Raw genomic sequence first — 17,079 nt, 5'->3', positions numbered from 1 at the left:
CTTCAGGTGTTGACACTGGCAATCTCAAACAGGAAATGCCCCTCCCTATATAACCCCCTCCCATAGGAGGAGTACCTCAGTTTTTACGCCAGTGTCTTAGGTGTTAGTCATGGTTTAGCTTGCCTCCGCATCCTTGGGATTAGGTGAGCTACCGGTTCTGTCCAAAAAAGCCTGAGCGCTAAAGTGGTCAGTAACCGGACCCCAAACCCTTGGGGTATAGCCCATAATGCTTTCTTTTTAAGAGAGCTGGACCCTGGGCCCAGAACTTAGAAAACCTTTGGGCGCCTAATGTTTTCTGTTTGCCAGGGTGCTATATGGGTCCAGGACAGTGGATCCTTCATGGAAGAAGAAGGTTCCCAGGGCCTGAAGGTCTAGACATCCCCACGGAGATGGGGGAAGATTGGGCCTCTTGCTTGGCAAAGTCCTGCGGCATGGAGCAGGTAAGTAAGGGGAAAAACTTGCGGAACTTGGCTCTTAGCAAGTTTTTTCTGGGAGGTCACAGGGGACATGCCTAAGGTTATGCATTGCATCTGGCAAACCAGTCACATATCATGAAGATAGGATGGCTCTATATGTTATCATTCCCCATAAAAAGTGACCTCCCTGGTAGTGTTGGAAAAGCTGTGAGTGGGGCCTTTTGTGTACAAATGTATGTGTGTGTCAGAGAGCTATGCTTACCTGCAAGCCTCCAGGCGATGCTCTATCCAGTCCTCTTCCTCATGCCTGCAAGGCAGGCAAAAAACGCTGACCTCCTCGTGTGTTCCAGGCCTGCGGCTGCAGGAACAGAGAGGCCCTTCCTCCCAACCCCCCCCCCGTCGGCGGGCGCGCGCGCGGTGCGCGTGCACGTGTTATAGGCGCATTTGGCGCCGTTTTAGCTGGGGGGGAAGGGCGGGTCAGTGGTTTAAGGAAGGGGCGGCCCTTCCTTAGTGCCACAGCTCATTCAATACTTTGGCTTGAGGGAGGAAGGACTGGAGTGAAGCACGGGGCGCTGAGGACACACAGTGGCCAGAAAGAATACTACAGTCTTCAGAAGATTGTGGTTTAGCCTAGGAATAGGCTGTTTTTTCTTTTCCATCTCATAGTCTTTTCTTTGGCAATACTACTCAGGGGGATAGAATGTTTTTTCTTGCCTAAGATTGAAAAAAAAAAAAAAAAAAAAAAAGAAGAAAAGTTTTTTTCTTTTTGAAAAAAAAAAAAAAAAAGTGTCATCTAGGGTAGAGGAAACATTTTTTATTCCCCAAACAGGTGTTTGGGCATTTAACTATTTATAAGTCCCAGGTACCAATAAGTAGCAGGTGTGCCTCGGTATTGTACCATGGCATCAAAGAACAAGCCAGAGGGTACAAAAGGTGGGGATTCCCCCACAGAGTCTGAGGTCTCGGACAGAGCTATGCCGCTGCTTTCCCCACAGGGAGCCTTTGGGCCATCGGGATCTGGGGCTGGAGCTGACGCGAGTCAACCCAACCCTAAGATGGTCACGGAGGAGGTGTTGCTCACCTCTTTAAATGAGATGCGGAGAAGCATGGGAGAAATGATAGCCGCAGCTATGCGGGGTAGTAAGCGGAATAGATCTCCGTCACCCGTGCGCGGACCCTCGGAAGAGGAGGTCCTTTCCTCTGGGGAATTGGACGACCTCTTGGACAAAGACCAAGTAGGTTCAGGGATCGAAGATCCGGATACAGAGGAGTCTGGGGCAGTCTCCCTGAGGGAGAGCTGGTGGATTCAAGGCTTGACGGACTTGGTCCATAAGGCATTCAACCTGCCTGTACCAGATCTCCAGGTATCGACGATTTCAGCTTTGGGCTCACTGAGGGCGCCTCAAAGCAGTGCTGTGTTCCCGATCCATCCTCTATTGGAGGGAGTCTTGTTCCAAGAGTGGAACAAACCAGACAAGGTGTTCTTACCACCTAAGAAATTTTCTGTCTTATATCCTATGGAAGAAAAGTTTTCCAAGAGATGGGCTTCTCCTGCAGTAGACGCAGCCATCTCATGTGTTAACAAATCGTTAACATGCCCTGTAGAGAACGTACAGGTTTTCAAAGATCCAGTTGATAAGCGCTTGGAAGCACTACTTAAGAACTCCTTCACTTCTGCAGGGGCAGTAGTACAGCCAGCCGTGGCTGCGATTGGAGTCGCTCAAGCTTTATCAGATCAATTTAAGCAAATGCTTGAACTTATTCCTGCCGAGCAGGCAGAAGAATTTTCGGATGTCCCTAAGGCCATATGTTTTACGGTAGACGCAATCAAGGATTCCATCCAGCAAGCGTCACGTTTATCGTTATCCCTTATCCATATGAGAAGACTCTTATGGTTGAAAAGCTGGGAGGCTGAGCCCCCATGCAAGAAGCTCCTGGTAGGGTTCCCCTTCCATGGAGGACGGCTCTTCGGAGAGGACCTAGATAAATACATTCAGACCATTTCAAGCGGCAAGAGTACACTCTTGCCAACTAAGAAGAAGGTTCAGGGGCCTGCGTTTAAACGACAGTCCTCCCCTGGGCAGGGGCCCTCTAATGCCAAGCAGTATCGACGGCCTCCTGCAAGAGCAAACTTCGGCTTCAACAGCAGATCAGAAGGACAGGCTGTTAGAGGCAAGAGGCAGTGGTTTCGCAAGCCAGCAAAACCAGCCCCCAAGTCTACCTCATGAAGGGGCGCCCCCACCCACGAAGGTGGGGGGAAGGCTGCGACTCTTTTCGGAGATTTGGGAAGCCAGCATTCCCGACGAGTGGGTACGGTCTTCCGTGGCCACAGGCTACAAGCTAGAGTTCCTAAGGTTTCCTCCTCCTCATTTCCAGGAGTCGAGGATTCCAAACGATCTGGAGAAAGGAGCCGCATTAAGATCGGCTCTAGATCATCTACTTTCCCAGGGAGTAATAGTAGAGGTACCAGTCCTGGAACAGGGGCTGGGTTTCTACTCCAACCCAATGGAGGCTACGGCCCCCCGGGTGTTTACGAAGGTTCTAGCTCCAATCCTAGCCAAGCTAAGGATCCAAGGGGTCACGATCCTAGCATACCTGGACGACCTCCTAGTCATAGACCACTCGTCTCCCGGCTTGGAGCGAGCAGTGGCCCTCACGGTCCAATACCTCGAGAGGTTCGGCTGGGTCCTAAATCGAGAAAAGTCAGCATTCCAGCCCACAAGGCAGTTGGAATATCTCGGCATGAGATTAGACACAGAACAACAAAGGGTGTTCCTACCTCTGAGGAAGGTCAAAGCCATCAAGGAATTAATCCTACTGGTTCTAAGCAAGAAAGAACCGACTATTCGCCTATGTATGAGACTACTAGGCAAGATGGGGGCTACATTCGAGGCGGTGCCATATGCCCAGAGCCACACTCGCATCCTGCAGGCAGCCATCCTGTCAGCATGGAGCAGAAGGCCACAGGCCTTGGATATCCCGTTGCCACTCTCATCAAGAGTCCGGCAAAGTCTGTGTTGGTGGTTAGACCCTCAGAATCTACTGAAGGGAAAGTCTTTCAACCCAGTGGCTTGGAAGATAGTGACCACAGACGCCAGCCTGACGGGCTGGGGAGCGATTGTGGATGGTTCCACTCGCCAAGGTATTTGGGCAAGGCCAGAGAAGCTTTTACCCATCAACATCTTGGAGCTCAGAGCGGTTCGACTAGCCCTCAGGGCTTGGACGTCGAAATTGCAGGGGTTCCCGGTGAGAGTTCAATCAGACAATGCCACGGCAGTGGCATACATAGATCACCAAGGGGGAACCAGGAGTCAGGCCGCTCAGAGAGAAGTGAGCTTGATTCTCCTAGGGGCAGAGGCTCATGTGCCCTGCATATCGGCAATATTAAGCCGCCAGACTCTATTGCCGGGGGAATGGTCTCTGCATCCACAAACCTTTCAAGCACTCTGCCAAAAATGGGGAGTGCCGGACGTGGATATCATGGCATCGAGACTCAACAAGAAGCTAGACAGGTTCATGTCCCGCTCAAGGGATCTGATGGCCTGCGGAACCGATGCTCTGGTTTGCCCTTGGCATCAGTTCAAACTTCTTTATGCGTTTCCCCCCGCTCCAGTTACTACCCCGCCTGCTGCGCAGGATCCGGGTGGAGCACATACCAGTCATCCTGGTAGCTCCAGCATGGCCCAGAAGGGCATGGTACTCACTAATCTTAAGGATGGTAGTGGGAGACCCTTGGACTCTTCCTCTACGGCCAGACCTGCTATCGCAAGGTCCGATCCTCCACCCTGCCTTACGGCATCTAAATTTGACGGCCTGGAAGCTGAATCCCTGATTCTCAGGGGTAGAGGTCTGTCTCAGAAGGTAATCTCTACCCTAATCAGAGCCAGGAAACCGGTCTCTAGGGTGATTTATTACAGGGTCTGGAAGGCCTATGTAGGCTGGTGTGAGTCCAAGCGATGGCTTTCTCGCAAATTCACCATTGATAGAGTTTTAAGTTTTCTCCAGCTAGGAGTGGATAAAGGATTGGCATTAAGCACAATCAAAGGACAGATTTCTGCTCTGTCAGTGTGGTTTCAGCGGCCGCTGGCCACCCACTCGCTGGTTAAGACCTTCCTTCAAGGGGTCTTACGTATTAAACCTCCAGTTAAATCCCCGCTTTGCCCGTGGGATTTAAACCTTGTTCTGTCAAGTTTACAGAAACAACCGTTTGAGCCGTTGGCTGAAATTCCTTTGGTTTTACTGACAAGGAAGTTAGTATTTTTGGTCGCCATAGTTTCCGCAAGAAGAGTATCGGAACTGGCGGCCTTATCCTGTAAGGAACCATATCTTATTTTTCACAAGGACAGGGTCGTTCTTCGCCCTCATCCTTCCTTCCTACCGAAGGTTATATCCAGTTTTCATTTGAACCAGGATTTGGTATTACCATCCTTCTTCCCTAAACCTACTTCCAGAAAGGAAGGGTTGCTGCATACCTTGGATATCGTCAGGGCCATGAAGGCCTATCTTAAAGCTACAAAGAAGATCCGGAAAACAGATGTGCTGTTCATATTACCGGATGGGCCCAAGAAGGGGCAGGCAGCTGCAAGATCCACCATTTCTAGGTGGATTAAGCAATTAATCACTCAGGCCTACGGCTTGAAAGGGTTGCCTCCTCCAGTATCATTAAAGGCTCATTCTACTAGGGCCATGGGCGCCTCCTGGGCAGCACATCACCAGATCTCTATGGCTCAAGTTTGCAAGGCGGCAACCTGGTCTTCTGTCCACACGTTTACAAAATTCTACCAGTTGGACGTAAGAAGGAATACTGATACAGCCTTTGGGCAGGCAGTGCTGCAGGCTGCAGTTTGAGACCCTCGGATTCCGGGGGCTCCTCTTTTTTGAGTTAAAATTAAAATTTAAGATTATTTTTCTCAACTAAGTTGGATTTATTATGATTTGAGTATTTCTCTAAATTAAATCCTTTTGTCTTGGAGATGTTCTCCCTCCCCTCATTGTGAGCATTGCTTTGGGACATCCCACATAGTAATGAATATGCTGCTCTGTGTCCCGTGATGTACGATAAAGAAAAAGGGATTTTTAATACAGCTTACCTGTAAAATCCTTTTCTTGGAGTACATCACGGGACACAGAGCTCCCACCCCTCTTTTTGGGGACCATTTTGGGAGGCATACTGCTTGCTACAAAACTGAGGTACTCCTCCTATGGGAGGGGGTTATATAGGGAGGGGCATTTCCTGTTTGAGATTGCCAGTGTCAACACCTGAAGGTACTCCATATAACCCACATAGTAATGAATATGCTGCTCTGTGTCCCGTGATGTACTCCAAGAAAAGGATTTTACAGGTAAGCTGTATTAAAAATCCCTTTTTTTATGGCAATGACTCAACCACAGAGATGCTCCCCGACGAAGTCTTCATTACCCTGGGATCCTTACATGATCTCTTAACAATAAACAAAATACAGGAAGAGAAGCAGAGTACTTTATTGGGACCTGGAGGGGGGCCTCTGTGATGGACACAGAGAGGGCTTCTGTTAGAGAGTCTGTTAGATGTTTGGCGCCCCCACCTCTGCAGGCGCCTGGGTGCAGTGCACCCTGCCTAGGATCGACCCTGCAAAAGTGGTCCAAGAAAGGAAAACCGGTGACTGGGTCATGTGGGGGCTAAGGCTCTTTGATGTACATGGGGAGCGAAGGCTGGCCTGTGTAGTCCAGTCCAATGGAAGTAGCTCAAATTGCTGAAACAGTTGATGTTCTTCTGATAGAAAGGTATGAGAATACACAGTGTATCACAGATTGTGTAGGGGGCTGCCCAACCAGTGGCCCGGGGGCCACATGTGGCCCACTGAGCCCTCTGATGTGGCCCGCAATCTCCTGCTCTGGCATGGGAAGCCCAGATCGCCATACCAGAGCATCAGTGTTGTGAATGGAGCAAGCAGTAGAGAAAGCAAGCGGCTGCGGAGCTGCATAAGCCGATGCTTTCTGTATAGCACCAGCTCCTGACGCAGTCGAAGTGATACCAAATGCACTCTTCCTGGGACAGCAGCAGCCGGTGATGCCTAAATTGAAGAATGTTATTAAAGGTACGTTTATTACTAAAATCACAGTATATATGGGCATACCTGTTCTGCAGAGGTTACTGGGCTGCTTTCAAACTGATCTGCAGGGTTAGCTGCACTCTGCCATAGGCTTCTGTTACTGCCTGCATGTTTGGTGCACTTTCAGAAAGTGCAACACGCCTGAAGGATATAATAGTAGTCTGTCGCAAAGTGCAGGAAAGCTGCAGGTGCAGTGCGCTGCACCCGCGGTGTGGGTAAACCACAGGGCATCATTGTGAAAGCAGCCTTGGGCCCCTTTCACACGATTGTTCTGACCCAATCGAACCCTCCAGTCACTTCTTTGGCGCAGTAGATATAAATGGACTTGTGTTCATTTACACCTGCCTACATCCAATCCAATCTGCTAAAAAAAAAAATAAAGAAGAAGATCCCTTTCCATCTGATCATATTGGAGGGCCTATAGAGTACAGAGGACACGGATCTGTCATCTGCCCATTCCGCACATTGTGGCCCCGCGACCGGTTACCAAGTCGCTTAAGTGGCCCTTGCTCTTTAAAAGGTTGGGCACCCCTGGGCTATGTAGTCACAGACCGATCAGGGTGTCCATGGTGACCCATGTCCACAGCCAAATGCACCTACAATGGACACATGAGCAATGAGACCTGGATCACAAAGCAATGGGAGAGGGTTGCCTGCTCTGACAAATCACGTTTTCTTTATATCTTGTGGATGGCCAAGTTTGTGTGAGTCGTTTACCTGGGGAAGAGATGGCACCAGGATGCAGTATGGGAAGAAGGCAAGCCAGTGGGATGCTTTGGGCAAAGTTCTGCTGGGAAATCTTAGGTCCTGCCATTCATGTGAAAGTTACTTGATATGTACCACCTACCGAAACCCCTTCATGGAAATGGTATTTCTGATGGCAGTGGCCTCTTTTAGCACGATAATGTGCCCTTACACTGCAAAAATGGTTCAAGATTTGGTTTGATTGGTGCACCAGAATGCACTATGGTAAGACGGCAAGCTGGCAGAGGCATTGATTTGCTATTGATAGCTTGGTGCCAGATACCACATCACACAATCGGAGGTATAGTGGTGTCCATGACTCGGCGGGTCAGGGGTGTTTTGTTGGCAGAAAGGGAACCTACTAAATTTTGGGTGGTCATAACGGTATGACTGATTGGTGTATATTGATATTTTGATATATTTTGATAGCTTGCCTGATTACAGCTTAGTCCCCCATAAGCAAGTGCCTGTGAAACTAACACCATGAGTGATGGTAACACAAAGGTTAACGCCCCCCTCTCCATGTTTGGAAGGAAATCGGCGATGGCGGCCTGTTTTATTTAGTATACATTTCCTTTATCGTAGACTTTAGAGTTGTAGTTTTTGAAACCAGCAGCATGGGGAAAAGACATGTCGGTTCCTGTGCTTTGCACATCCAGGACCTCTCCACCCGTGGTTTAGGCTTTTAGATAACATTCAGGTTTACACGCCAGGCTGATCTTGTGGTGCCCGGTGCTTGACCCTGAATTGTCGCTCTGAGATATGGCCACCGCACACACTCCTCTGCCTGCATCGCTAAATGGGATTTAATACAGCCTGGCAATAGACATCTTGATGAAATGCAAGCGACGCTCTCGGCTTCAAGCAGCACTTGTGCGCCACAGGTAGCAAATGGCTCGTCTCATTTTAAGATGCCTTTGTGGCTAATTTTTGAACACCACCTGGGATCCTTAAATAGACCTTCACTTGACATACTGATATTTTACTATATTGTTGCCATGGCCTTCAGAGACTGTCCAATATTGCTTCATGCTTGCTAGAGACGGATCACAAGGATTTTAATTGCTGGTGATAGCCAACAAGAGCTTAACGCTAACTCGGAGAAAGAGCGATAGCCGAGGGGGATAAATCTATAGAGCGGGTATTAAACTAATGTGTAGCACATACATGCATTCTTTGTTGTATGCTGCCTACACCGGAATATAAGGGTATACATGTTCTTGTGCGCATATGTAATTAGACTATACATATGCATCAGAATAATCATTAGTGAAGCCAGTAACAAATTTAGCCACAGATTAGCATAATTTAGCAGATTTGGCAATGTGTCTACTGTCAGTTTGGAAGCTAGTGATATATTGTGAATTTTTTTCAAGGGATAATTAGCTTTTTTTTGTGTTTTTTTTTTTTTTTGTGTTTTTTTTTTTTTTAAGGAGGTCCATTTATTTTTTTAATTGCCTGTATAGTGCACAGTCCATTGTTTTTCCTGCGTTGATAGTAAGGGGCAAAGGGAGATGAGTTTTTAATGGCCTTGGTCACCTTGACCATGCGGCCTAACATACCATGTTCATATAAATTCACTCGTTGCCACTTTTGTGTGCAGAATTAAGCCCGTGTTTTTGTTTCAATCATTTTTAGTAAAATGGAAAGCGGTCTAAAGCCCCTTTCACATGGGGCAGATCAGTAATCTCCCCATTGCTTTAGCGGGGATCGCTCCGTTGATCCCCGCTGAGCCGGCGTATGACAGGGCGGTCCCCGCACACTGTGCAGGGACCGCCCTGTCTTTTCTCCGCTCTCCCCTATGGGCGGATCGGATGAACACGGACCGTCTGTCCGTGTTCACCCGATCCGCCAGACGGATTGGAAAAGTAGGTTTTTCCTCCGTCACACTTTGGCGGATCGGAGCGGGTCGGATGTCAGCGGGCATGTCACCGCTGACATCCGCGGCTCCATAGAGGATCACGGAGCGCTCGTTCAGGTCCGCCAAAAAAACCTGCCAGGCGGACCTGAACGGGCCGCCCGTGTGAAAGAGCGCTAAGGGTACAAATGAGTGTCTAGACCAGCATTTCTCAATCGGGGTGCCCCAAAATGCCCTCAGATCCTGTGGCAAAAGGATGAAAAACTCGCTCTGCATTAAATCCAGTACAGGCGGTCCCCGGGTTACAAACAAGATGGGGACTGTAGGCTTGTTGTTAAGTTGAATCTGTTTGTAATTTGGAACAGGTAAATTTTTTAAGTGTAGCTCCAGCCAAAAAATCAATGTTTAATCTTTTTTGCAAAACATAGGGAAGGGTTATCACTCCTGTAACATTTGTTTTGCCGTCTGTGTGCATCTGTTCAGAAGATTGCACCTCACTTTCTGTCCCAATGACAATTGGATTTAGAAAATTTGGGGTTATTAGGGAAACGAGGATTGGTGATAAAGCATCAGTGGGGACACCTTTTTCCCATATTAACTCTTATGCCGCATACACACAATAAACTCTGACGGGTTTTTCTGACGGAATTCCGCTTAAGCTTGGCTTGCATACACACGGTCACACAAAAGTTCTCTGGACTTTCGACCGTCAAAAACTCGGCGACGTACAACACTACACCGAGCCTAGAAAAACTAAGTTCAATGCTTCTGAGCATGCATCGAATTGTTTCCGAGCATGCATGTTTTTTTTTTCGGAATTCCATACAGACAAACGGAATTTCCTTCCGTCGCGAAAAAAAAGAGAACATGCTCTCTTTCTAAGTCCGTCAGATAAAGTCCAATGGGGCATGCGCACTGTCGGAATATCCGATTAAAAAAATTACGTCTGACTTTTTTTCCATCAGAAGTTCCAACCGTGTGTACGCGGCATTACAGGAGAGAATTTCCCTTCCTAGGGGTAGATTTCCCCTCACTTCCTGTTGTCTCCCTACATTTGTAAGTAGGAGTCGTTTGTAAGTCGGATGTTTGTAAGAGAGCATAGCCCTCACCTTCTCTCAGCTTTCTCATCTGTTGCTATCTCTATACTCCTGTCAGCAACCCGTAATGCTGTATGGGCTGCCCGTCCCGTGTCCTGTCAACCAATAAAGCTATTAGTTGTGAAGTACAGGTTGGGCAGCTCTCACAGCATTCTGTATTGCCAACAGAAGTTTAGCTAATGACGGAATTGGAGAGCCGGGAGGAGGTGCAGACTGTGCTCTCTTCCTCCTCTCTGTATACTGGAGTGAGAAACGCTGCCTTAGACTCCTGGGGCCATCTAATATGCTGTCTGACAAGGAACAAGATAAATCCAAATAAGTGGGAGGTATCAAAGAGACTCATTCACTTCCAAGCACATTTTCAGTAAGTCAAGTGAAGAAGCGACCATCATAACAGAATACATTTGGCAAGTTGCCAATAGTAATAGTAGACCATAAATTGTGCGCTCATCATGAAGTATAAAAGATCATCCCATGTTATTTAAGCATATAAAGCTTAGAACAAAAGCTAGGAAAAGTAAAATAAAAAAGAAATGGGGGGGGGGGGGAGATGGAAAGAAAGGTCAAGATGTGTGATCAAGGTGAGGATGGAGGAACAAGTCAGAAAGGGGAAAGTTGCTCTGACTAACCCGACACCCAACTCCCCATATAGGCCTCCAGATCATGTGATTGTAAAGTATCTAATCCAGGGGTTCTAGATTATTCCACATCTGGCATGCCTATCACATAGTATAACTCACTAGTTTTTCATGTAACATTATCTAGATAGCTTGTGTTCGGTCATGGCAATGTCCACCACAGGAGTTTACCAGGCTTTTGTGATGGACATCTTCGCGGCAAGTTAATTATAAAGGATGAGAGTTTGAGTGTGCCTAGCGATATTATCCGCCAGAACGTTGGAGTGCTGATTTAGCATTGTTGGAAAGGTTAACAGAAGTCAGAGTAGATCACTCCGTTCCAGAAGTCCTTGATTTTCGAGCAGGTCCACCAAGTATGGTACATGGTCGCCTCCTATCCGCATCCTTTGAAGCATCAGGGTTGTACACTATGCCAATTATCTTAGTGGCCAGCATATAGCTCTATGCTCTTCTGCAGTAGTACTCTATAGCAGCTTTTTTTTTACATCAGAGAAGTCCTTAAAGTGGATGTAAACCCATTCTCATCCTTTCTAACGTACTGCCATAGTGGTTGGTTATAAGGATATTTCCAGGTCTCAGGGAACCCTTGCTTAAATTAGTTGGCGGTCAGTAGGAAGAAAGCCCCTTATATTGTTGGCGGGCGACAAGAACGTCCGTCTTACTGTGTGGGTCAGAATGCCTCCCGTCACATTGGTGTCATGCCAAGTGGTGTTGGCCCTGGAGCTATGCAGGCACAATCAGATGGGAGGTCAATAAGTTCTAACTAAAAGAAACCCCTAGGAGAGAGCCCTATAGTTCCATGGAACCCTGGTAGAGAATGGCTGCTTTATGCCGCGCACACACGATAGGAATTTCCGACATCAAATGTTCGATGTGAGCTTTTGGTCGCATATTTTGACCGTGTGTAGGCTCCATCGGACATTTACTGTCGGAATTTCCAGCAACAAATGTTTGAGAGCTGGTTCTTAATTTTTCCGACAAAAATTGTGGTCGGAAATTCCAAATGTGTGTATGCAATTCCGATGCACAAAAAATCCTACGCATCCTCGGGAATCAATTAGACACATGCTCGGAATCATTGTACTTAATTTTTCTGGTTTCGTCGTAGTGTTGTACGTCCCGCGTTCTTGACATTTGGAATTTCCGAGCAACATTTGTGTGACCGTGTGTATACAAGACAAGTTTGAGCCAACATCCGTCAGGAAAAATTATCAACAGTTTTGTTGTCGGAATGTCCGATCGCGTGTACGCGGCATTAGAGTGTAGCTACACAGCCATGGGAGGTTATGGTGCAACTCACTGGGTGGTCAGGTTGAGGGCATGGTGGCTGCACTTTGTATTAGTAATCCGTGTTATGTCCCAGCCACTGTCCGGTCAAGCCAGGCTGTATCCTTTGTCTTGCTGTGCAGCTATTTTCAAAATAAATGTTGCTTTTGGTGGTTTTTAATACCAGTGCAGATAATTTTAGGGCCATATTTGCTTTTTTCGAAGAAGCAGCAATCCTGGAGAGTCATGGGATCGATGTCCAAAGTCCAGGAGGGCATTCGAATAGTGATGACGTGGATGGCAACGATTACTCTGAACAGGTGAGCCTCTCTGCTTTTGTACTATAAGCTGGTCCGTCTGCCTAGAGACTCTTCATTTGTTTTCTGTGTGATCTGCAGGACAGTATGGGAAATGTCCTTTCTTTTTAAGATCTGCTCAGGTTTACTTAACCACTTCAGCTCCGGATCATTTGGCTGCCCAAAGACCAGAGCACTTTTTGCGATTCGGCACTGCGTCACTTTAACTGACAATTGCACGGTCGTGCGACGTGGTTCCCAAACAAAATTGACGTTCTTTTTTTCCAACAAATAGAGCTTTCTTTTGGTGGTATTTGATCCCCTCTGTGGTTTTTATTTTTTTGCGATATAAACAAAAAAAGAGCGACAATTCTGAAAAGAAAAGCAATATTTTTAACTTTTTGCTATAATAAATATCCCCAAAAGATGTATAAAAAAACATTTTTTTTCCTCAGTTTAGGCCGATATGTATTCTTCTACTTATTTTTGGTAAAAAATCGCAATAAGCGTTTGATGGCTTGCGCAAAAGTTATAGCGTCCACAAAATAGGGGAATAGTTTATGGCATTTTTATTAATAATTTTGTTTTACTAGTAATGGCGGTGATCACCAATTTTTATCATGACTGCGACATTATGGCCAACACATCGGACACTTTTGACGCCATTTTGGGATTATTGTCATTTATACAGTGATCCGTGCTATAAAAATGCAATGATTACTGTGTAATTGACACTGGCAGTAAAGGGGTTAAGTGTGTCCTAGGGATGTGTTCTAACTGTAATGGGGATGGGCTACGTGTGACACGACGGTTATCACTGCTCCCGATCACAGGGAGCTGTGATCAGTGTCCTGTCACTAGTAAACAAGCATTTCCCCGCTCTTCCTCTCAGTGAGATGATCGCGGGACTCCCGGTGGACATCGAATCCGCGAGAACCGCAGTCTAACTTACGGAGTTTGCGGCGCACGTGCCCACAATGCTGCGTCTTAAAGGGGAACCATATGCCCAGCCGAGCTATTGTCGACGTAGATCGTTGCGTGCTGGCCGGCAAGCGTTTAAAGCATTCCTTTATTATTTTGCAGCTTACCAGTTCTTAGATGTGGGGGCTGCATTCGTTTTCTTTTTCTTTCCTTAATTTTCATCTGGTGATCCAGCCAGTAAGTCCGATTTTCAACAGAACAAGCTCTCCTGCAAATGTAGCAGCTAGAGTGTTAAGACAAACTAATTACCACTGTCACGGGTGCTTACAATAATAAGTTGGCTGGATGATGAATGTTGTTTGGCTCATTTCAGAAGATGGTGATACTGCCAATCATAGAGGTTTAGCTAGCAAGACCACCAGCTAATTAAGGTAAAAATTGGGTTTAAAAAAAAAAAAAAAAAAAAAGCTGGTCTTATCTGTTGTCAAGTGGGCAACATTTCTCAGTGTCCCTTTATTTACCTAGCTTTTCTCATTTCCTTTTACATACTTAGGATGACAGCACCAGTCACAGTGACCACCAAGACCCCATCTCCTTAGCCGTCGAAATGGCTGCAGTCAACCACACCATCCTGGCGCTGGCCCGGCAGGGGACGGGAGAGATCAAGACAGAGGCTCTGGACGATGACTGAGACCCCCAAACTGCAGCGGGGAAAGGGTCAAAATCGAAAGTTTCTTAGATTTTAGACGTAGCACCTTAGCAATCTTTTTCCTCGGTCCTTAATGTGTGTTCCTATATCAGTATAACTGCAGTCTCTTGTCCGTAAAGTTAGCTGGTAGGGTCTCGTCCTGTGAAGATGGCATAGTGCCCATATTCACATCCGCTCTTCTCAGTATTAATTCTAGCCATATTCCTTCCCTTCCCTGGGTCTAGAACATTTGACTCCATTCAGGCATTCCAATTTTACAAGTGCTTCCAGCCCCCCCACCTTATGCTTCTCTTTCCTTAAGCACCTTTTAAGTGTATTTTTTTAAAGACTTTCTCGAACGTAGGGAGCGTTGAAGCAATGTATGAAGACACGACTAAGTATGTGAAATACGGGGTAAGATGCTTCAGTTGGCAGACTGCCTTAGCCTGAGAATTCAATTTTTTTATCTTAATCCTGTATTATTTAAGTTGGTTGCCAGTTCCTACCAGCATCCATTGCATTTGCAAAATAATTATTGCGCAAATTTTTGTCTGAATGTCTAGATCAGCCTTTCTCAACCTTTTTAGCCCAGAGGAAATACATTTTAGTTCTCGTAGAACTCCTGCGAAGACCAATTCTTTGGGGGAGGGGGTTGGTCAATGGGGAAAAATGCCCCCTATGATGGTGGTCAGCAGGAAGATTGCTCTTTACATTGGTGACCAGTGGAAGAATGTCCCTTAAATTGGTGGCCAGTGGGAGGAATGTCCTTTACACTGGTGGCCAGTGAGTGGAATGTCCCTTACCTTGGTGGCCAGTGGGAACAATGTTCTTTGCACTGGTGGCCAGTGAGTGGAATGTCCCTTACCTTGCTGGCCAGTGGGAACAATTTCACTTACCTTGGTGGCCAGTGGGAACAATGTCCCTTACCTTGGTGGTCAGTTAGAAAAATGTCCCTTACCTTGGTGGTCAGTGCGAACAATGTCCCTTACTTTGGTGGTTAGTGGGAACAATGTCCCTTACCTTGGTGGCCAGTGGAAACAATGTCCCTCACCTTGGTGACCAGTGGGAACAATGTCCTTTACATTGGTGGCCAGAATGCCATCTTTACAGATGGTAAAAAAGATAATTGGTGTCCTCAGTTGGCTTTGCCAAATGTTGGTGGCCCTGGACCTATGAATGCACCATCAAATGGTAGATTAATCAGCCGCAGCTCAAGGAACCCCTAGAAACCGCTGGAGAAACACTAGGGTTCCACATAACCCTGGTTGAGAATGGCTCTTCTAAACAAACATAGGTTTACGGTGGTGGCCCACCGTTTGTCAAGGAAGCCCTGCCACACGCTGGAACTTATAATTCTTTGACAAATGGTGGTGGACACAACAGAAAAAGCCCTTATTTCTAAATTATGACAGCTGTTTTCTTTATTGTAAAAACACTAAGATGCAGAACAGCAAGATAAGCACTTAAGTTGCTCTGTTACAGACTCTTATTGGCTCCAAAGTTTGTATGCTAAACCAGCCATCAACCACGTTTGAGCCACGTACAACGGACTTTGATAGAGGTCTGGCTGGTAAGGCAGTACTCTCTTCTTGTCTCTCCAAAATATGCCTTTTAATTGAAACTGCCCTGACTACAGTATTAATTTTGCGAATGATGTGTCCCAATATATTTTTGGAGGTTGGCAGTTGCCTAACAAAGCACTTTTATTTGTTCTTGTGTCTACGGCAATAGATTTTCTGTTTGTTTTTTTCATTATTCTGTATGTCTTTCTTAAATATAAAGAACTGGTGTCCTTTTGTGATTTAGGCATTCTCCAATTTATAAAATGCCTAAGGCGTCACTTTTTAACTTAAACAAATCTGTAGTACATTCCTGCCTATGAGCTACCCTATTGCTGTCTGCTAAAATCTGGTGTTTTCGCAGCTGAAATGTAGAAGATTAGTGCTTGAAATTTCACAGACTTGTTTAAAAGGGAATTTTTGCATAGACCGCCTTGTTTTCAAACAATACAAAAGTGCCAAAACGATCACGTTGTGTTATATTTGATGATAATGTTAAATAAATTAAGCTAGAATGAGATTTAAGGTGGATTGCACACTAATTATACCTTTTGTATTGTCATCTGCAGCCTTGTGTTTACCACTGGCAGCCATTACTCGGACCTCCTCCCATGACAACTTTTCTGTAGGGCGGGCAGCATGGAATAAAGCTATAAAGGTCACTGCCATTGATAAATTGATTGACTGTGATAGTTCACAGATGGGAAAATTGCAGATTTATGGGTGTTTAACTAGTAGGTGTAAGGTGACCTTGTTATTTTGAGGAAAAAAATGAAAGACGGCATACCTTTAAAAGACTGAAAACAAGACACATAGCACTACAACCTCCACTTCTTAATTACATTGAATGTGTTTACCGGTGCTCAAGCTATCCGCCAATGTGAGCCCTGTAGAATCTGAATCTTGAAGAATTGCTGGCACCTTGGTTAAATCCACAAGCAAATCTTCACAGAGGGCTAACACGTTTTGGCTATTGAGCCTTAGTCGTAGCCACGACTAAGGTCTAACAGCCGAAACACGTTGGCCCTCTGTGAAGATTTGCTTGTGGATTTAACCAAAGTTCCAGCATTTGTTCAAGATTCATATACCTTTAAACAAATAGACCTTTCCTGATTGCATAAATTCTACAGCTCCCTGGCTGCTGCAGATGTTCCACACGCCGGGGAGTGTCCCATATCTGCTCCCCTGCTGCATGCTGTGATTCCTCCCACTGGCTCTTAAATCACAACATACAAGTTGACAGGAGGTCTGTGCTGTGAGAGGTGCAGGTATTTGACCCACCCAAAGGGTCAAATACGTGTAGCAGCCAGGGAGGAGCATCACAGTTGTGTTTCAACAGATGCCACTGGAAAGGTAAGGTTATAACCTCTTTACAGGGTATGTCTTCTTTCAGTTTTGACCCTTTAGTGATAAGGCTACTTTAAGTGAGGGTGGCAGGTGTTTGAACAATCATAATTTTTAACGTTACTAGCTCTAGCTACCTACCTACCAAGTAGAAGAAAGG

At 46.2% G+C, this 17,079-nt stretch overlaps 1 protein-coding gene across 7 annotated transcripts in view; it reads left to right on the top strand.

The window, feature by feature from the left end:
* HMBOX1 (homeobox containing 1) overlaps positions 1–16,339 on the top strand; it is a 199,490-nt gene extending 183,151 nt beyond the window's left edge. For 3 of the 7 annotated variants that reach the window (XM_040348107.1, XM_040348103.1, XM_040348104.1), the window contains 2 exons: positions 12,337–12,431; positions 13,882–16,339. In XM_040348107.1, coding sequence (XP_040204041.1) covers positions 12,337–12,431; positions 13,882–14,019 — 233 coding nt within the window. In that variant the 3' untranslated portion in view covers positions 14,020–16,339. Of the gene's footprint in view, positions 1–12,336; positions 12,432–13,701; positions 13,760–13,875 lie in introns of all 7 variants that reach the window. The other 4 variants (XM_040348108.1, XM_040348106.1, XM_040348105.1 and 1 more) reach the window with 4 other exon arrangements.
* The last annotated feature ends 740 nt before the right edge of the window (positions 16,340–17,079 follow it).

This window comes from Rana temporaria, chromosome 4 (genome assembly GCF_905171775.1).
Source record: "Rana temporaria chromosome 4, aRanTem1.1, whole genome shotgun sequence".
Taxonomy (NCBI): Eukaryota; Metazoa; Chordata; class Amphibia; order Anura; family Ranidae; genus Rana; species Rana temporaria.
This window is presented reverse-complemented; position numbering and strand designations above follow the sequence as displayed.